The sequence below is a fragment of the Parus major genome, chromosome 2 (assembly GCF_001522545.3).
Source record: "Parus major isolate Abel chromosome 2, Parus_major1.1, whole genome shotgun sequence".
NCBI classification, from domain to species: Eukaryota; Metazoa; Chordata; class Aves; order Passeriformes; family Paridae; genus Parus; species Parus major.
In genome coordinates this window covers 45,152,008-45,167,241 of record NC_031769.1, presented here as the reverse complement: position 1 = coordinate 45,167,241, position 15,234 = coordinate 45,152,008, and the positions used below count along the sequence as shown (strand labels likewise).

The following is a 15,234-nucleotide window of genomic DNA, read 5'->3' as shown; positions in this document are numbered from 1 at the left end:
ATTCAGGTCAGATTTTTCAGAGCATTAGTTACATACAGTATTATTAAAAATACTCAACTTTGCAATAATATTTAGAGTAACAGATACTGTGCATACCTTGTGAATTTAAATGTCTTTCTTGTAGGCAATTTATATTGTTTCAGCCGAGGATACAGTGAGTTGGTTGCTTTTGTTGCTTTGGGTTAAATATGGAAAGACATAACACCAGCACAGACAGGAAATAATGAAGTATTTTGTGTGAAGAGAAATAAACCCAGAATGTCTCAGCAGACAAATCCCTGGCAGCCTGAGGCAGTTTGATGGCTTGCGAAGAATAGGGTTGTGGCCCAAAGATTTGGTTTGACTGTACAGCCTTGTGAAAAGACACTGACTCTTTGCAACTAACCAATTCCTCTGTATGAAGAGTGTTTCTTGGTTTAAAGAGGACAATTTATTTTTGCAGCCATATAAAAACCTTCAGTGTCCACAAGACTTCCCACATTCTGTGCACGTTCACATTCCCTGCGCCCCCATATTTCTCTTTTGCCTTACTCTTACAGTAGAAAGCCATGCATGCTCTGTAGGCATTATTGCTAAGAATTATTCCCAGTTCAAAAGAGCAACTTGTCTCTCTGGTATTTCAGTCACTTGCTTTCTCAGAAGGCAGGTGTTTACCTACATCATATAATTCCATGAATATATGACTGAGAACCCAGGGGTTGTTTTCTCTCTTATTACAACAAGACTGTTACACAAGGCTATGGCTTTGACAAAGTCAACCAGGAAAAGAAAAAAAAGTCATTTTCATAATGGCTATAGAAAGCAAAATTATTTCTTTTCTTGCTCCTTTTTATGAGAAGGAAATTTTCATATCAGCAGAAAAACATCAGTGACCTGTTTAGGCATTTTCATGTTTGGTTGTGTAGTCTTTAAAAAATTGTGTCCAGAGCTTTCCCTGTGTTGCTGAAGTTGTTATTTCAAAGATATATTTAATAAAATGTTTGCTTTAACCACAACTGCAAAGACGTTTCTATAATTACACAATTTCTCACTCATGACTTCCTTATAAATGGAACACTGGAATTTAAGATGTTTGCTAGCTGTGCTTGGATGCGAAGCCTTATTTTGAGCTTGACAGAAGTGATCATACCTCAAAGAAGATTTTTATTGTCAGAACTAAATGCTTATCACTTAAAGAAAAAAAGAGAGGGAAAGAAGGACGAAAAAAGATATTCACCCACAGAGACTATTAGGATAAGTCTTCTATTAACCCCAGCTGGCAACTGAGTCCGTGTCCTTGGTTTAGAAAGATGACAATTGAAAATTTCCTTCAAAAAGACAGTCCTTGGTCTTTACTAAGTGTGTATGTTTAATGGTGGAAAAACTAGTGTTTTAACAGTATTTCTCATTCTGTTCAAATAAACTGATGGAGAGATCTGGCAAGATATGAACTTATTTGCAAAGATACTTTGATTAAGGAAATCTACAGCAACATGGCTTCCCCTAAGTTGAACCAATCTGTTCCCTCCTCAAAAACTCAGCTCAACAAAAACAACCCAACTGCTTTGCTCACTCCCCTAAACAGGCAAACAGAAAAAAATACAACTAAAATGCATTTCTTCTGTTTCTTTTACACACACAGAACATACAGTTTTACATGACCACATGACATTTCTTCTGTAGGCTCCATTTCATTCAATATCCAGAAACACAGAAAGTGTTGAAGTGTTTAATTTAGTTTAGAACATTAAAGTTTAGAATGTTTGCACTCAAGATTATCCTTTGGGGAACAGTGAAAAGGGAAGGAGTCCTGCAGATCTAGTAGTATTCAACTATGTTAATTACTGACTATCACAATGCTTGAGCATGAAGAACTTGAAGGCAGGTGGAACAGCAGTCAGTCAGTGAGAGTCAGCTGAGACACTGCTCAGGGATCCCACACCTTTAGCTCCAGGCATCCACTCCCTCTATGCCCTATATAATGACCAAGTTTTATGATGCCTGGGAGCATTCTGAACACATGCTAGTTAACTAGAGCCATAGGAAAGAAGACAGTAAACTACACTGTGCACACATTGGAAAACTGGAGGTTATGTAAAGGTAGTTACGTGTCCACTCTTCCACTGAGCAGTCAGCTCTTTCCCAGCCTCAAAGGGATTATAGTTCAATGAGAAATTGGAAGTTATAACATTTCCAAAGGCAGTTGGTTTTCTCAACCCCATTCCTGCAAATGCAGTCTCCTGACATGTGTCAGAAATTCAGGCCAAGGCAGATGGGAAACATCATTTGGTAAAAATCACAACCCAGCTTATGATTGGTTCTGCCAGGGAGCCATAGCACTACTGGTACCACAAGAAATATCACCTAATTATAAATTTTTGTACAGGGCTGAGTTAATAAATGTACTGTCAGGGAAAAAATTTGAGCCTGTATTTTGATCCTAGTTTTGACTGTATCATCCTTGCCCATGGCTGTTCATTGGTCAAATATCCACAGGTTGAGTGACTGGTATGCAGTCACTCTGAAAGGTTTACATTTAGGGCATCTCTTTTCCAAACTCACTGTATCTTTTTGTTTAGGAAACCATTTTAATTACTCAGCACAACTGTAATAGCAGCTTCTGTTTTGAACTTTCAGTGAACCATCTACTAAGGGAACTGACTTCCACAAGAGAAGAAATTCCATCACCCTCTGGGCTCATAACACATTGCTTGGCCACTACTGAGAACAAATCAAAATGCTCTTACCAGTACAGACATCTCCACAACATCTGATGGCTGAAGGTAATCTGGGTCTACCTTGGGCCAGGACTGATGCAGAACATCAACATCCCAGTGATGATGAGTACAAAGTTTATTCTGAATATGTGCCAAACCTGGAAAATGAAAACAGTAAAACATTCATCTGTATGGTAACCAGAACATTTGGTCTCTGGAATTTGTTTGACAAATTAGATCAGGATAAAGCTGACTTTAAAAGCAAGTGCCATAGGAGGAAATAACATTGTTTAGATTAGCATACAGCACATTATAAACAGAAAGATGCACATCTTTGAAGCATTTGTTTTATACCACGAGTAAGGATATTAACAATGTGGGCACACTTCAGATTTAAATTAACACTCCATTACTTTGCCAAGAGCACAGAAGATCACTGCTTATTATTTTAAATTGTAATACTGCAACACAAGCTGACCTCTGCTTCTAAAAGTCAACCATAATACTGCATTTATTTTCAGTAATGCCACCAGTTTGATTAGAATTTTACTAACAATTGAGAATGATACACCATTATGACTTATTTTACCACTTGTAATATGCTGGGTAGTTTCTAAATTTGCAAGTCAAGCTACATGCAAGATTCTATTTTGTGAAATACATTTTCTCACAAATTAAAGGTCATACAAAGGAATGCCTTGCACAGCTTGCTCTCCTTATGATTTTTACATTCTGAAACATTTTATCCTTTGATTTTTAAAAATTTCTAAAATGGCTAAATGTGATCTCCTTTTATTAAACTGGCTATGGTCTTACCAAGATAATTAATTCCTCATTTGTTTAAGTAATAGGAGAATAGGATGCAAGTCATCCTGAAGCTGCATTCTGTAACTGAATAGAATCTCCTGAGTGGGATTTATGTTGCTGTTTACTGCAGCTGTATGACAAAATACAAAGATTTCATTTAACAAGGTGCTGTCAAATATCATCAGTATTGATGATGATTGCTCTTGCAATTCTCACAGAGCCAGGGGATTTGTAAATTCAAAGCATTCTCTGCATAGGAATAAGAACACAGACTAAAACTTATTTTAAGCACATGCTCTGTTCAGAACTGCAAATTTATGTGAAATCTCATCTGGTTTAGGGAAACTCCAGCAAAAGCATAAAGAAGACCCATCAACACAAGACTCACTGGTGAGACTGAGGCACTGAAGCTGTTCAAACAACATGACAGCAGCCATAGGCACACACCCAACCCATGCACAGTGCATACATCAGTTCAGCTCGTGGGATTGTTTAGACTAATACAGTGAGTAACAGCATACAGGGACATAAAGAGAATGCAACTTCCTCCAGAAAAATCCACCACATTTTTGTCAGTGCTTTTTCAGACAAAATGCTTTGGTAAAATGACACACAGCTGTGCTATTTGCTGAATGACTCAGAGAGGGACAGTGGGGAGGACTGATTGGAACTGTTTCTAAAGGCAAGCAAGAACATGCACATTTCCTAATGAAAACAACTATTTATTAGGTAAATAATTTATTAAAACAGTTCAGTGGCTCTGATTTTGTGTATATTTTTTTCTTTTGCACCAGTAGCTCAGAAACTGAGAGCAAAATACAGGAACTCAAGCAGAAAAAAAATCTTGGTATTGATGATTCATTATCACATTGACTGTAAAGAAAAAAGCTGTTAGATTCTTTCTTTTTTGGCTTTTGAACATCCAGATGACCTCATTTCTTTCCAACTGATCACATGTCTTGTGGCAGAAGCATGCACACTGGCCACTCCTTATTTTACTGTTAAAGAGAATTCTTTGAACTATTTAAAACCCACGTTCTGATATAGGAGTTTCTATCTACAAAAGAAAAACCAGGGTCACTTTTAATTCCTGTGGAGGCTGTCAGTCCTAATAAACCTACTAATAAAAAATAATTAAAATGTATTCTGAAGCAAAGTGTGAGTAAGCGTGGTGTCAACTTTTGCTTCATGTTCTTGCTGCAAAATGAACTATGAGCTCATCCATAGAAAAAGAGAGTAGAAAAGTCAACAGAACTAGTTTGAGAAAACAGTTTGACAGGAAACCAAAATGAAGGTTTTAGTTATGTTGCCTGTTTGGCTTCCTGCCTTAATTCACATTTTGTAAGCTGTATAACACAGAAAATACAATGATTTGGTTTGTATTTTCAAAATTCAACACACTAAACCAGAAACTTCACCACCCTGGTCCAGAAAGGTGATGGTCCACTTGTGAGAACCTGGAGAGAACCTTTCTCTAGCCTTCCCACTTGATTCTGAGACATTAGAAAAAAGCACTGTTTGATACATTAAAAATGGAGCATTTCTGAAACTTTGATTGTGAAAACACAAAAAACCTATTTTATTGTCTTCTGTGCTAAAAAGCACCTAGTGAAGTGCATTTTATGAAGTGGTGTGCATTTTGCATCATATTTTTTGATGTATTTTGCTTTTATGGCTATAGACTATCTTGCAGATGCAGGACAGAAAGCTGAGTATATTTTTACTTACTGTATGCTTTTTACTTTTATGTATCCATCTGTACAGGACAGATCAAAGATAATACTTGTGCTCAGTCTGAAGCCCTGATCTTGCTACTGGATCTCCTTCAATAGACTTCTACTGACTAGCAAGCTAATATCAGAGCAAGGTTTCCTTAGCCAGTAACTCACAGCACTGAATCCATTTTAAAACACCAAGTTAAATGAGTACTATAAATTAGTGAGTTGAGAGAAAGAGGGAACAGGACCAGTCTAACAACTTTTCAGCTCAGGGCAATGTTTTACTAGCATTACAGGAGTATTTCATAAGCATAATACTTCCCCCTAAGGTGCTATTTGACAGGGCAAAGCAGATTCTCATTTTAAATGACTTAGATTTAAGAAGGAAGATGTGGGAGCAACTGTGTATCAGAAAGGTGTTAGGACAGCAAGGTAACACTAGTCTTACAGAAAAAAAGCACTGGAAAAATTATCTGTAAAATTCCAGTAATTGTGCAGCTGCTTAGTAACAAAATTATGTAGGCCAGAGGAAAAGTTGTGATTATGAAGTAAATTGAGAAAAAGCTGGCTTGTGACAAGCCCTGGAACAGAGAGGTTAAAGCAGAGAAAGAAATGAAGATGGAAGTCTTGATGAGTGATAAAAGGAAGCTAATAAAAGCATTTTATTAATGAAACAATGGCAGTATCAGAGTTTAGGACTAGGGATTTTCGAACAGAAAATATAAGATGATCAGAGGTGGAAGTCTAAGATGACTGTGAGGGTGGATATCCAAATACTTCTAATTTTTGAATTTAGTGAAAATGAAACAATAGAAATGTTAAGCAAAAATCCACCACACTAGTAGACAAAGCAGGAAAACTTTTTAAAAAGCTCAGATCAGGAGTATGTCAGGGCAAGTGGGGAGACATTTTGGATGAGTATCCACTCTCCTGTGCAGCCTCTTTCTGGCACTGTTGATATGCTTTTTGCCATTTAATTAATCTCCCTATTTGACAGATTCAGGCAAGTTACATATCCAAAATACCTTTCTACAGCTCAGGAAGACTATGTCTGTCAGTCGTATGTGAAACAATACAATCTCAACAATGCAATCTCAAAGAAATGGTAACAGCTGTCTCCAGACAGCTCTGAGAAAAACTGTTTTATACCACTGCTATAGTAGTACAGAAGTAAGATGTGAAAACCCTGGGTCACCGTAAGCTAACTCTAGGATTTGCTTGCAATCCAGCAAACTCCACTCAAATCCTTTTAACCTTCTTAAAACAATATCTTCCTCCATTTGAAAAAATTGCTCTCATTCATTTTATGTTATTACTCTTGGAGAAAAAAAAAAAAATTTTTAAACTCCAAATCATGTTTCTTATTGGATTTGTGAAGGGGGGTTTCTACATTCAGAATTTCAATTAAATCCTGCATCATCAATTAGCTTTTACTCAACTCCATTCTTTCCAGAGGCCTTCTTGAGCAAAGGCTGAATTCCAACAAATTCTTGCAACAGAGCTATTGTAGTGACAGTTAAAATATTGCTAAGGCAATGATACCATTAAAAATTCCAAAAATTATGTTTCATTTCAGTATTTCCTAAGATGTGCTTATCAAATGTGTACCTATCTTTCATGTGCCATCTCTAATAAAAAATTAGCAACTCACAATAAGCAGTTTCATATCCTTGTCTGAACAGCAAAACACTGTACTACTACAAACAAACTATAAAAAAAGTCTCAAATGGTGTCTGTATATTCCTTAGATACAAGGTTTCAGGAAGGAAACTGATTTCCTCATCCTGTTAGTGTTCATAAACTGCCAAGATATCAGCCGGATGAACTCTTCCCACACTGAGGGGCTACGGTTGCTTTTTATGTTATTGAGCGATAAACCAGTGCATTCACTGCACCGTTAACACCATCAGGCTGACACACCAAAATACCAAAAACTGTTCAGCCCCTATGGCAGGAGAAGACCTTCTTCACACACAAAGTATCATGGGTTGCTATTGTTCAGCTGCTGAAAGGTGAGGCACTTAAAACATTCAAGCAGCTTCCATCAAAGAGCGGGGTCCACCGCTATAGGTGCAATTTATAGAACTAACAATATACAAACTCCTTTTCCTGACCAATTTACGAAAGAGGAAGCAGTGTTATCCTGACATTTAGATGCAAAGCCAAGGTACAAAAGGAGAGACTTCTGAGTATGGAGAACTAAAGCACAGAGAAAACTAAACAGAGTATTAGGAGCCTTAATTTTCATACTGAAATTATTTAAAACAGTAAAGCATCATCACTTATACACAACAAAGTTTGAGAAATTGGTTACATCAGGTGGAACCAGAGTACAACTCAAAACTTGGGGAATCTTTAATATGAAATCTCAATCCCAGGACAGAACTGATAGATGGCTATTCCAAAATAATACAATATTCTTACCACAATGCAGCAGCTAAATGTACGCACATTCTCCTGATAAAATTGTTTAATAACTACAGTATAATGCAATGATTATCATTCTAAAACATACTGACATTTTCAAATTTAGTAATAAAATTCTTCATGCAATAATCAACACACATCAACACTTTTTTATGATTGCTGCACTGAATTGCAGTGCACATGTCTTTGGACCACACAAGTAAAATTTTATCTTTAACTGCAGACAGAGGCTGAGGACAATATACTTCCAATTTTTATATGCTTCCTTTTCATTCTTACATCAGAGGGAGATCTAGAAAATGCTTATCATTTTCATTGTCCAGTGATTTTAGTAGCAAGAAAAGACTTCCTCATCTAACATTCAAAATGCTACAGGATTTAGCTTCATGTTTGACAAGTTGTAATTATGATACCCTAGTGCTCTTTGTCATTTTATCAACCATAGCTGATAATTCTGTGTTTCCTAACATGTATTAGAATTCCAAGTTCAGAAGGCACTGTATATATAAGTAATTATCCTCGATCTCTTCTGCCTCCATCTCAGCCATGTGGAAAACAGTCATGCTAACTACTTTTATTTAGTATTATTTTAATTAGATGGCACATCATAGTATAATACCAGATGGATCATGTCAGATGTCACTCTTTAGTCTAGACAGTTAAACTTCAATTAAGACATTTCAAAATCACTGGAAATGAAAACACATGCAAAAAACCCAACCCACTCTCCCTATCATATCTTGTTGCTTCCATAGGGTCTTCCTTGTGACAGCTTTGAACAAGAGTGGTCTTTCCTTAGCAATTAACATTTCAGGGCCATGAATAACACTGAAATATAATCAGTTTAGTAGCACTGCTCTGTAAACACTTGAATGCACAATGTTTTTTGGGACCATTGAAAATAAGGCCATTAAAACAGCATCCAAAAGCTAACATTAGGTCCAAAACCACACAGCAGTTTGTGGCCAGCCACAATGCAGAATATATTCCTATCTTTGCATGTGCATCTTGGGACTTTTCCCAACAAAACTTAGAATCAGTTGCTAAACCCTGGCATGCACATACCTTATTTCACAGGCTTTAACTGTATCAGCACCACAGAACTCAGTCCATCTGGTGTTCAGACCTGTACAATTGTGACAGGTCTTAGAAAAGATACCCTATCATTCCCATTCTCCATGGCAGGTTAATTTTATAATGTTAATTATAATTATAATTTATAATTTTATAATAATTAATAATGGCATAGTGTCCCTTAGTCTCTGGAGCTAAAAAGATAAAAGAGTAGGATTTTTATTGAACACTCCTTTAGTGTTTTTAGTATGCAGCCCTCTGATATGGTTTGCTTTGCCTGAATTCCTGAAAGAAAATATTTGTAGTCCAAAGGCTCTTGACACAATTATTTAAAAAGGGAGTGTTTCTGTCCTGGTGTTCAGCTTTTAATAATGCCATTCATATTCAGGAGCAGTTAGCAGCTGGCATGAAGTCCTGTCTTGCATTTTTCTTCTCTATTTCTCTGCCTAGCTTCAAGAAATTCACCTCTGTATGCAGGGAAAAAGAAACCAAAGGCAGAAAAGAGAGACGTGGCAATGAAACAAAATTCAAATTTGTTTAACAATTATGACAGAAAGAGACAAGCTAGATAAAGAATTCATGTCACAGGTACTGAGTTACAGACATTTTTGCAAATTTTTTGTCCTTTTTCCTGCAACACCTATATGAAGTTTATAAATACCTTTCCACATCTCTGATGCAATGTGGGGAGCCATAGGTGCAACCATAATGCAGAGTGAAGCCAAAGCATCTTCAAATTCTGTGCTGTGGAGAACAAGAGACCGAGGAGCTTGCTGAGCGAAAAAGCAAGGAAAAAGAAACAAACAATTAACATTCTGAGGTGGGGGGGAAAATAGTTTAATTAAGAAGAAAATTAAGTAATAAAACCTAAAATCAATGTTTATGCTAAGTAGAGTGTAATTTCACAATAAATTGTAAACTTCTGAAAATGGAGAATTAAAATCACAACTCTTGATCATAGAGTGCTCTCTAACACTTAGAAGTTAATCCTAAAGTGGCTGATGAAGACCCTTGGGGGTCTTCTCTAGCACAAAACTCTGAACACACACTCATGTGGACAAGAGTGGCCCTCAAAATTCATTTTGAGTGCTGCCTTTTCTAGAAGTGCAATCTTAGGCAAAACCAGAACTATCTGAGAAGATGTGAAGCACTTGTATATGACAGTCAAACTGTGCTGAATGCAACATAGATTTTGTTGGGACAAGGTTCAGCTGTACAGGATCATAGAGTGGCTTCAGTAAAGCTGAAATCGGTGACAAAGTGAGGTTTTAGAACTGAAGGAAGCTTTGGGAATGAAAAGCATAGCAAAGTCTTTTACAGTTTTATGTTCTCATTATTTTAGTGAAGTGTCTGGCTTCTTTAGTATAGAAAATGTTGAACTTCTGGCAAAAGGTAACTTGACTGACAAAATTTGAACTTCATTTCCCCCTTTAACTTAACTTACAGAAAACTTAAAAGATACAGCACTAAAAGTAATCAGATGAACTTCTTTCTTTGCCTGTGTAAGAGATTACACACCATGGGAAATTCAGCTGCTGCATTTATTTTGTAATCTATCTCTCTAATGAAACAGCACAAAAAAAGTCAATACATGTCAGCTTATGAGCATTATTTCATGTGATGAACACCCATTCTCATCAATTAGAAAATTGTCCAAAAACAGTGATTTGCTTGACCACAAGTTTTGTCAGAGGGCATCTTATCACTTATAGTGCAAATTATATTTGAGTAAGTTTTAGTAACTATTACCCACTTCCAATATTTAATCTATGCCCAACTCTACACTTCCTCCTTTTAACTGGGAGCAAAAGAGGAAGTGTTAGCATACTACGCAGAAACTTATTCTTCAAAGATACTGCACTGTCTTCTTTGCTTAAAAAATATATCAGTGTTCAAGTATCTGGCTGTCTGTAGGACACTGAGTTTTATTTTTTTTAAACATTCATTCTACAATCCATTAGCCCCAAATGCCTGAGTCATTCAGTTGGAGATAAAGAAATGTGTGTTACCTTCCCAACACCATAAAGGATGCCAGACTTAAGTTGTCTCAGTACAGCACCTGTGCACAACCTACTTCACTTATTGTTAAGTTCCTTGATTTTGCCAATATGCACCTTGGAATCCATAAGGTATAAAATGGTATTTCAATAAAGAAGCTAAAACTTCCAAAAATATATTTCAAAATTATATTTAATTTCTGGCCTATATCAGGTTACCATTACATGCCTGCAGGATTGCTCAACCAGATCTAAGAGTAGTAAAGAAAATAATGATAATAGTTTACTATATTTCATCTATCACTACTGGCTGATAAACAACATAATCTAAATAAAAAAATCTTAAGTTCAGCAGTGTAAGCTATCTTTGAGGACTATGTGTGATTTTCCTTGCAAAGAATAACCCTTTTAAAATCAGAATGTTTGGTAATTCTATAATGTGGTATTATACCTAGCTACCTATGCAACTTTGCTAAAATCAAGACAACAAAGAACAGAACTAAACAAAATGTATCCTCTTTAAATAACAGGATGCAGACAAAACCAGAATCTGGTGGATCTCATACCATCAAGCTCCTCCTGCAGAACTGTTTATATTTCAGGGTTACAGGGGTACTAGAACATGTGGCTTCTGAATTGAGTAACTCAACAACGTTCTTGGCTTAGTAATATGTTTATGAAGTTAATGACTACAGAATACTGGACCTGTAGTTCAGGCAGCTCCTGCTTCATAGAAAGACTGACAGAAGCAGTGTCTGAGAGCAAAATACCTTTATTAATATCACCTACTTACATGGAGTACATTTGTGAGGCTCATCAATCGGGAAATAGCTGCATTGAACAAATGATCCTTTGTGAAGTACTCGGTTACCTTGAATTAGAAGAAAAGGTCTGTCATTAATTACTTAAAATTCTCAAATTTGAAATACTGGGTTTTCTAATGAAAAACAATTACTGATAATCAATTTCAATTTGTGAAATACGTGCCTCTTATATGAAAATCACTTTGGTATGCCAATACATCATATGTGCAATCACATGTGTCTGTGTGGGAAATAACAACCATATAAAAACTCAACTGATTAGCTTCCCTTCTATTTCAGGATTTAAAAAGCTTCAATCAATGGTATGAAAAATGTGCATTAGTCACCCTTTATTCCCTTTCATAAAATATCTTCCCTTTGCCCCTTGTCACCCCAGGACACCCCTACAAGGGGCCTTCTCTCTTGTAAATCCATTTATACAGGTGAAAACTTGTTCATAGATTACAAGATTAGAATTAAAAATCTGTTAAATGATCTGGAATACCCCTCACAGCAGGGTTTAAAATGGCAAAAGTTTTTATCCACAGGAAAATCCTTGAAGTTAATTTTGCAGGTATTTATGTTTCCTTCTGAGTCTTGGATAATTGAATTGATACTAATCACAGCAGGAGACAACACGTAACAAGAGATGAACAACCACTTCAGTTTTTTTCAAGGCTATGCTAATATATTTTCACCCGTGGCTTTTTTACATTCTATATGAAACAGCAGGTGGGGTAATGAGGTATGAAGCAAACAGACCAAAGCTTTTGTTAGGGTAAACTACAGAACTCACCTACGGTTTTGTTACTTGAAATGGAATTACTTGAATCCCATATTAATAAACTTTAATGTCGTAACATTTCATTCCTTAAATGAGGCATACATGCTTTAAATAAGTCCTGTCCCACAAAATGTGTAGGTAGATACAATTATTTACATAGAGAATAATTCACTTAAAAAAGTCGTCTACTCATCTGGGGAAAAAGCTTTTGGCTCTGTAAATCAAACATATGGCTTTCACAAAAGAAGCAACTTATTTAGTCATTTAGAAACTATGTGTTTCTTTTAACCTCAGAAATCACCAGATTCTTCTGCTCCCAGATCCTTCTGGCTTCAGCCTTCTCTTTCTTATTCAGAAGCTCAGGATTGGGCATGGTTCCTGAAGTCCTTGCTTCAATAAGTTTGGTTACAAGTGCCCAGAGCCGTGTCTGCCATCTCTGAACGCCGGGCATGGCATCAGCTGAGATTCATGAAAGATTTCAGAAACAAATGTCAGTTACAAGTAAAGAATTCAAAACTTCAAAGAAAAGCAGGAAGAGAACGCTGGAGTTAAACATTTTTAAAAAAAACCCTCTGTATTTTAAATGAAAGGTATCAATGCAATTAAAAATGTCTTTGCAAGTAATGCAGACTTGCTTTAATGGAAAAAAATCAGTACGATAGAAGTATTTTTCTGCAACAACTCTAAAACAGATGTATATAGCAAGGCTACAGCATAGAATATTGACTAAAATCTGTAAAATAACCCAATGTTATGTCAGTTGTAGAATGCTCATTTTGTGTTTCAGTGACTCCACAAAGGAGTTCTACGTGCTCTCATTTTCTGAACTCATGGCAGAGTACAAACATATGTACGAGTAAGCATACACATTTTGTCAAATTGAGAAGTTTCTTTTCAAATCTGATTTTAGCAAGTATGTATACTTTTATTGCTAGAGATGCTACTGTGCTAATGAGTACAGGCTCTGACCCTTGGTACCCTCTTTCCACACAGCTTAGTTTGGTATGGGGACACTGTGAAGCTGTTGACCTTGACCCTGAAGCATCAGTCCTACTCCATGGCTGCTCACATCACAGGAGAGAATGACTTGAGGCCCTGCCTTGATGTCCACCACTGCAAGGACAAGGAATCTATTCTGAAGGGCAATCATCCAAAGGCTATCACATACAGTGGAGAGAAGGATCATGACAACTGAGAACTACTATTTAACATTCTCTGAATGAAATAAATTCCTGTAATGCCTTTGTGTGAAAAAGTTTCAGTAGGAAGGAAGAATGGCTTCTCTGGGAAGCTTCTAGGAGCTTCTCCTGTGTCTGACAGAGCCAGTTGAGCCCAGGAAAAAGGGAGGGATGATGGGAAGGTGTAAATCTGGTTTTACTTCTCATTACTCCAATTTTAATTGGTAATACATTAAATTAATTTCTCAGTCAAGTCTGTTTTGTCCACGATGGGAAATGCTGAGTGATCTTCTCACCCTTACCTCAACCCACAAGCCTTTTGTTGTTCTTTTCTCCCAGTCCAGTTGAAAAGCAAGGAGTGACAGAGCAGCTTGGTGGGCACCTGACATCCAGCCCAAGGTGAAACCCAACACAATTTGCTTAATTTCTTTAATTTAAACATTCATAATTTTGTTACAATTAAAAAATTCAGACCAAAGTGTAAAAAGATTTAAGAGATGCATTTCACCTAACTTTTTATTTTCTTCTCCCCTGGAAATATCTTTAGGCTGCTAAAATCTCCTTTTGTTCGCATTTTCCAGTACTTGTAACATGAGATGACACCAAAATCTTTCTTTCTATTTCTGAAGTGGTAAGCAGGATGGCTTGAATGACTAAATGCATTTTTGCTAGCATTATAACTGCATGTGCTTAGCTTTCTTACAAAATATTTAATACATTTATATTATACTCTTGTATACTTTGCAACTAAGATTTGGTACACACTATCCTCACAGTAATTTAATTATTCCATTTTCAAGACCAGAAAATACAGCAAAATGATTGTGCATCACCAAATTTGGGATGCAGCTGTTAAGGCTTGATTCTAAGTGATTCATTTTTTTAAGAGACCTTTTCAAATGCCTAGTTCCCTACTGTTGTGATTAGGTGGTGACAGAAAGCTAGCTGAGAACTCATAAAGCCCACTCCTCCAGTACATACAGTAGTGCAATAATATATAAAGGAACACAAATTAATATAAAGCATGACAGACATAAATGAAATAAAGTTTAGTGCAGGCTGAACTAAGTGGCAAGAACTTAACATGTGAAACAATGAAGAACTACACTTTGAAACCAATAATGGAGTGTTTTATTGAAGTCTTATGTGACAGAAAGGTGAAATCTAAATGAATGTATAAGACTACATTAAAATGTATGAACCACAGTAGACAAAAGAAATTAAGACCTATCAATATGAGGAATTGCATGATAGGGGTAAATAAGTGGACAGGAGAGTAATTCTTAACATTTAAGAAGTAAGCTCATAAAAATGTCATATCTAGAAATAATAATTATTAGGAACTCTGATTATCTTCTTATGAGATTCTTCTGAGAACTACTTCATAGTCCAGCTTACAAAAGCCATTGCATCTGTGTTAATAAATGGAAACAACAAAATAAAGTTGTATCTGTGATCTGATATGATTAGAAAAAAAATATTATTTAAAGAAAAATTATTTCCAGTTAATCAATCATTGCTAATTAAAAAAAGATAATGAGGTCCAAGTTTCCAGAAGAAAACACAACTTAAGAAGTAGTTTTCATACGTGCTTTTAGCTTATAAGAGGTCAGCTGCTTGCAATAATCTAACAAGTTTGCCTCTTAGTGACAGCTTTGTGACCCTCTCCCCTCCAAAAGAAACAAGCACCAAAACCTGTTTATGATACCTTTTTGATTGTTTTCCAAAACTTTGGCATCAAGACCTGTAT

General features: G+C 36.2%; 1 protein-coding gene across 2 annotated transcripts in view; it reads right to left on the bottom strand.

Annotated features, from left to right (window-relative positions):
* LARS2 (leucyl-tRNA synthetase 2, mitochondrial) overlaps positions 1–15,234 on the bottom strand; it is an 83,721-nt gene that overhangs the window by 3,046 nt on the left and 65,441 nt on the right. For both annotated transcript variants that reach the window (XM_015617628.1, XM_015617629.2), the window contains exons 17-20: positions 12,596–12,765; positions 11,513–11,590; positions 9,384–9,495; positions 2,727–2,854 (exon numbers count right to left, since the gene is read on the bottom strand). In XM_015617628.1, coding sequence (XP_015473114.1) covers positions 2,727–2,854; positions 9,384–9,495; positions 11,513–11,590; positions 12,596–12,765 — 488 coding nt within the window. The remainder of the gene's footprint in view (positions 1–2,726; positions 2,855–9,383; positions 9,496–11,512; positions 11,591–12,595; positions 12,766–15,234) is intronic.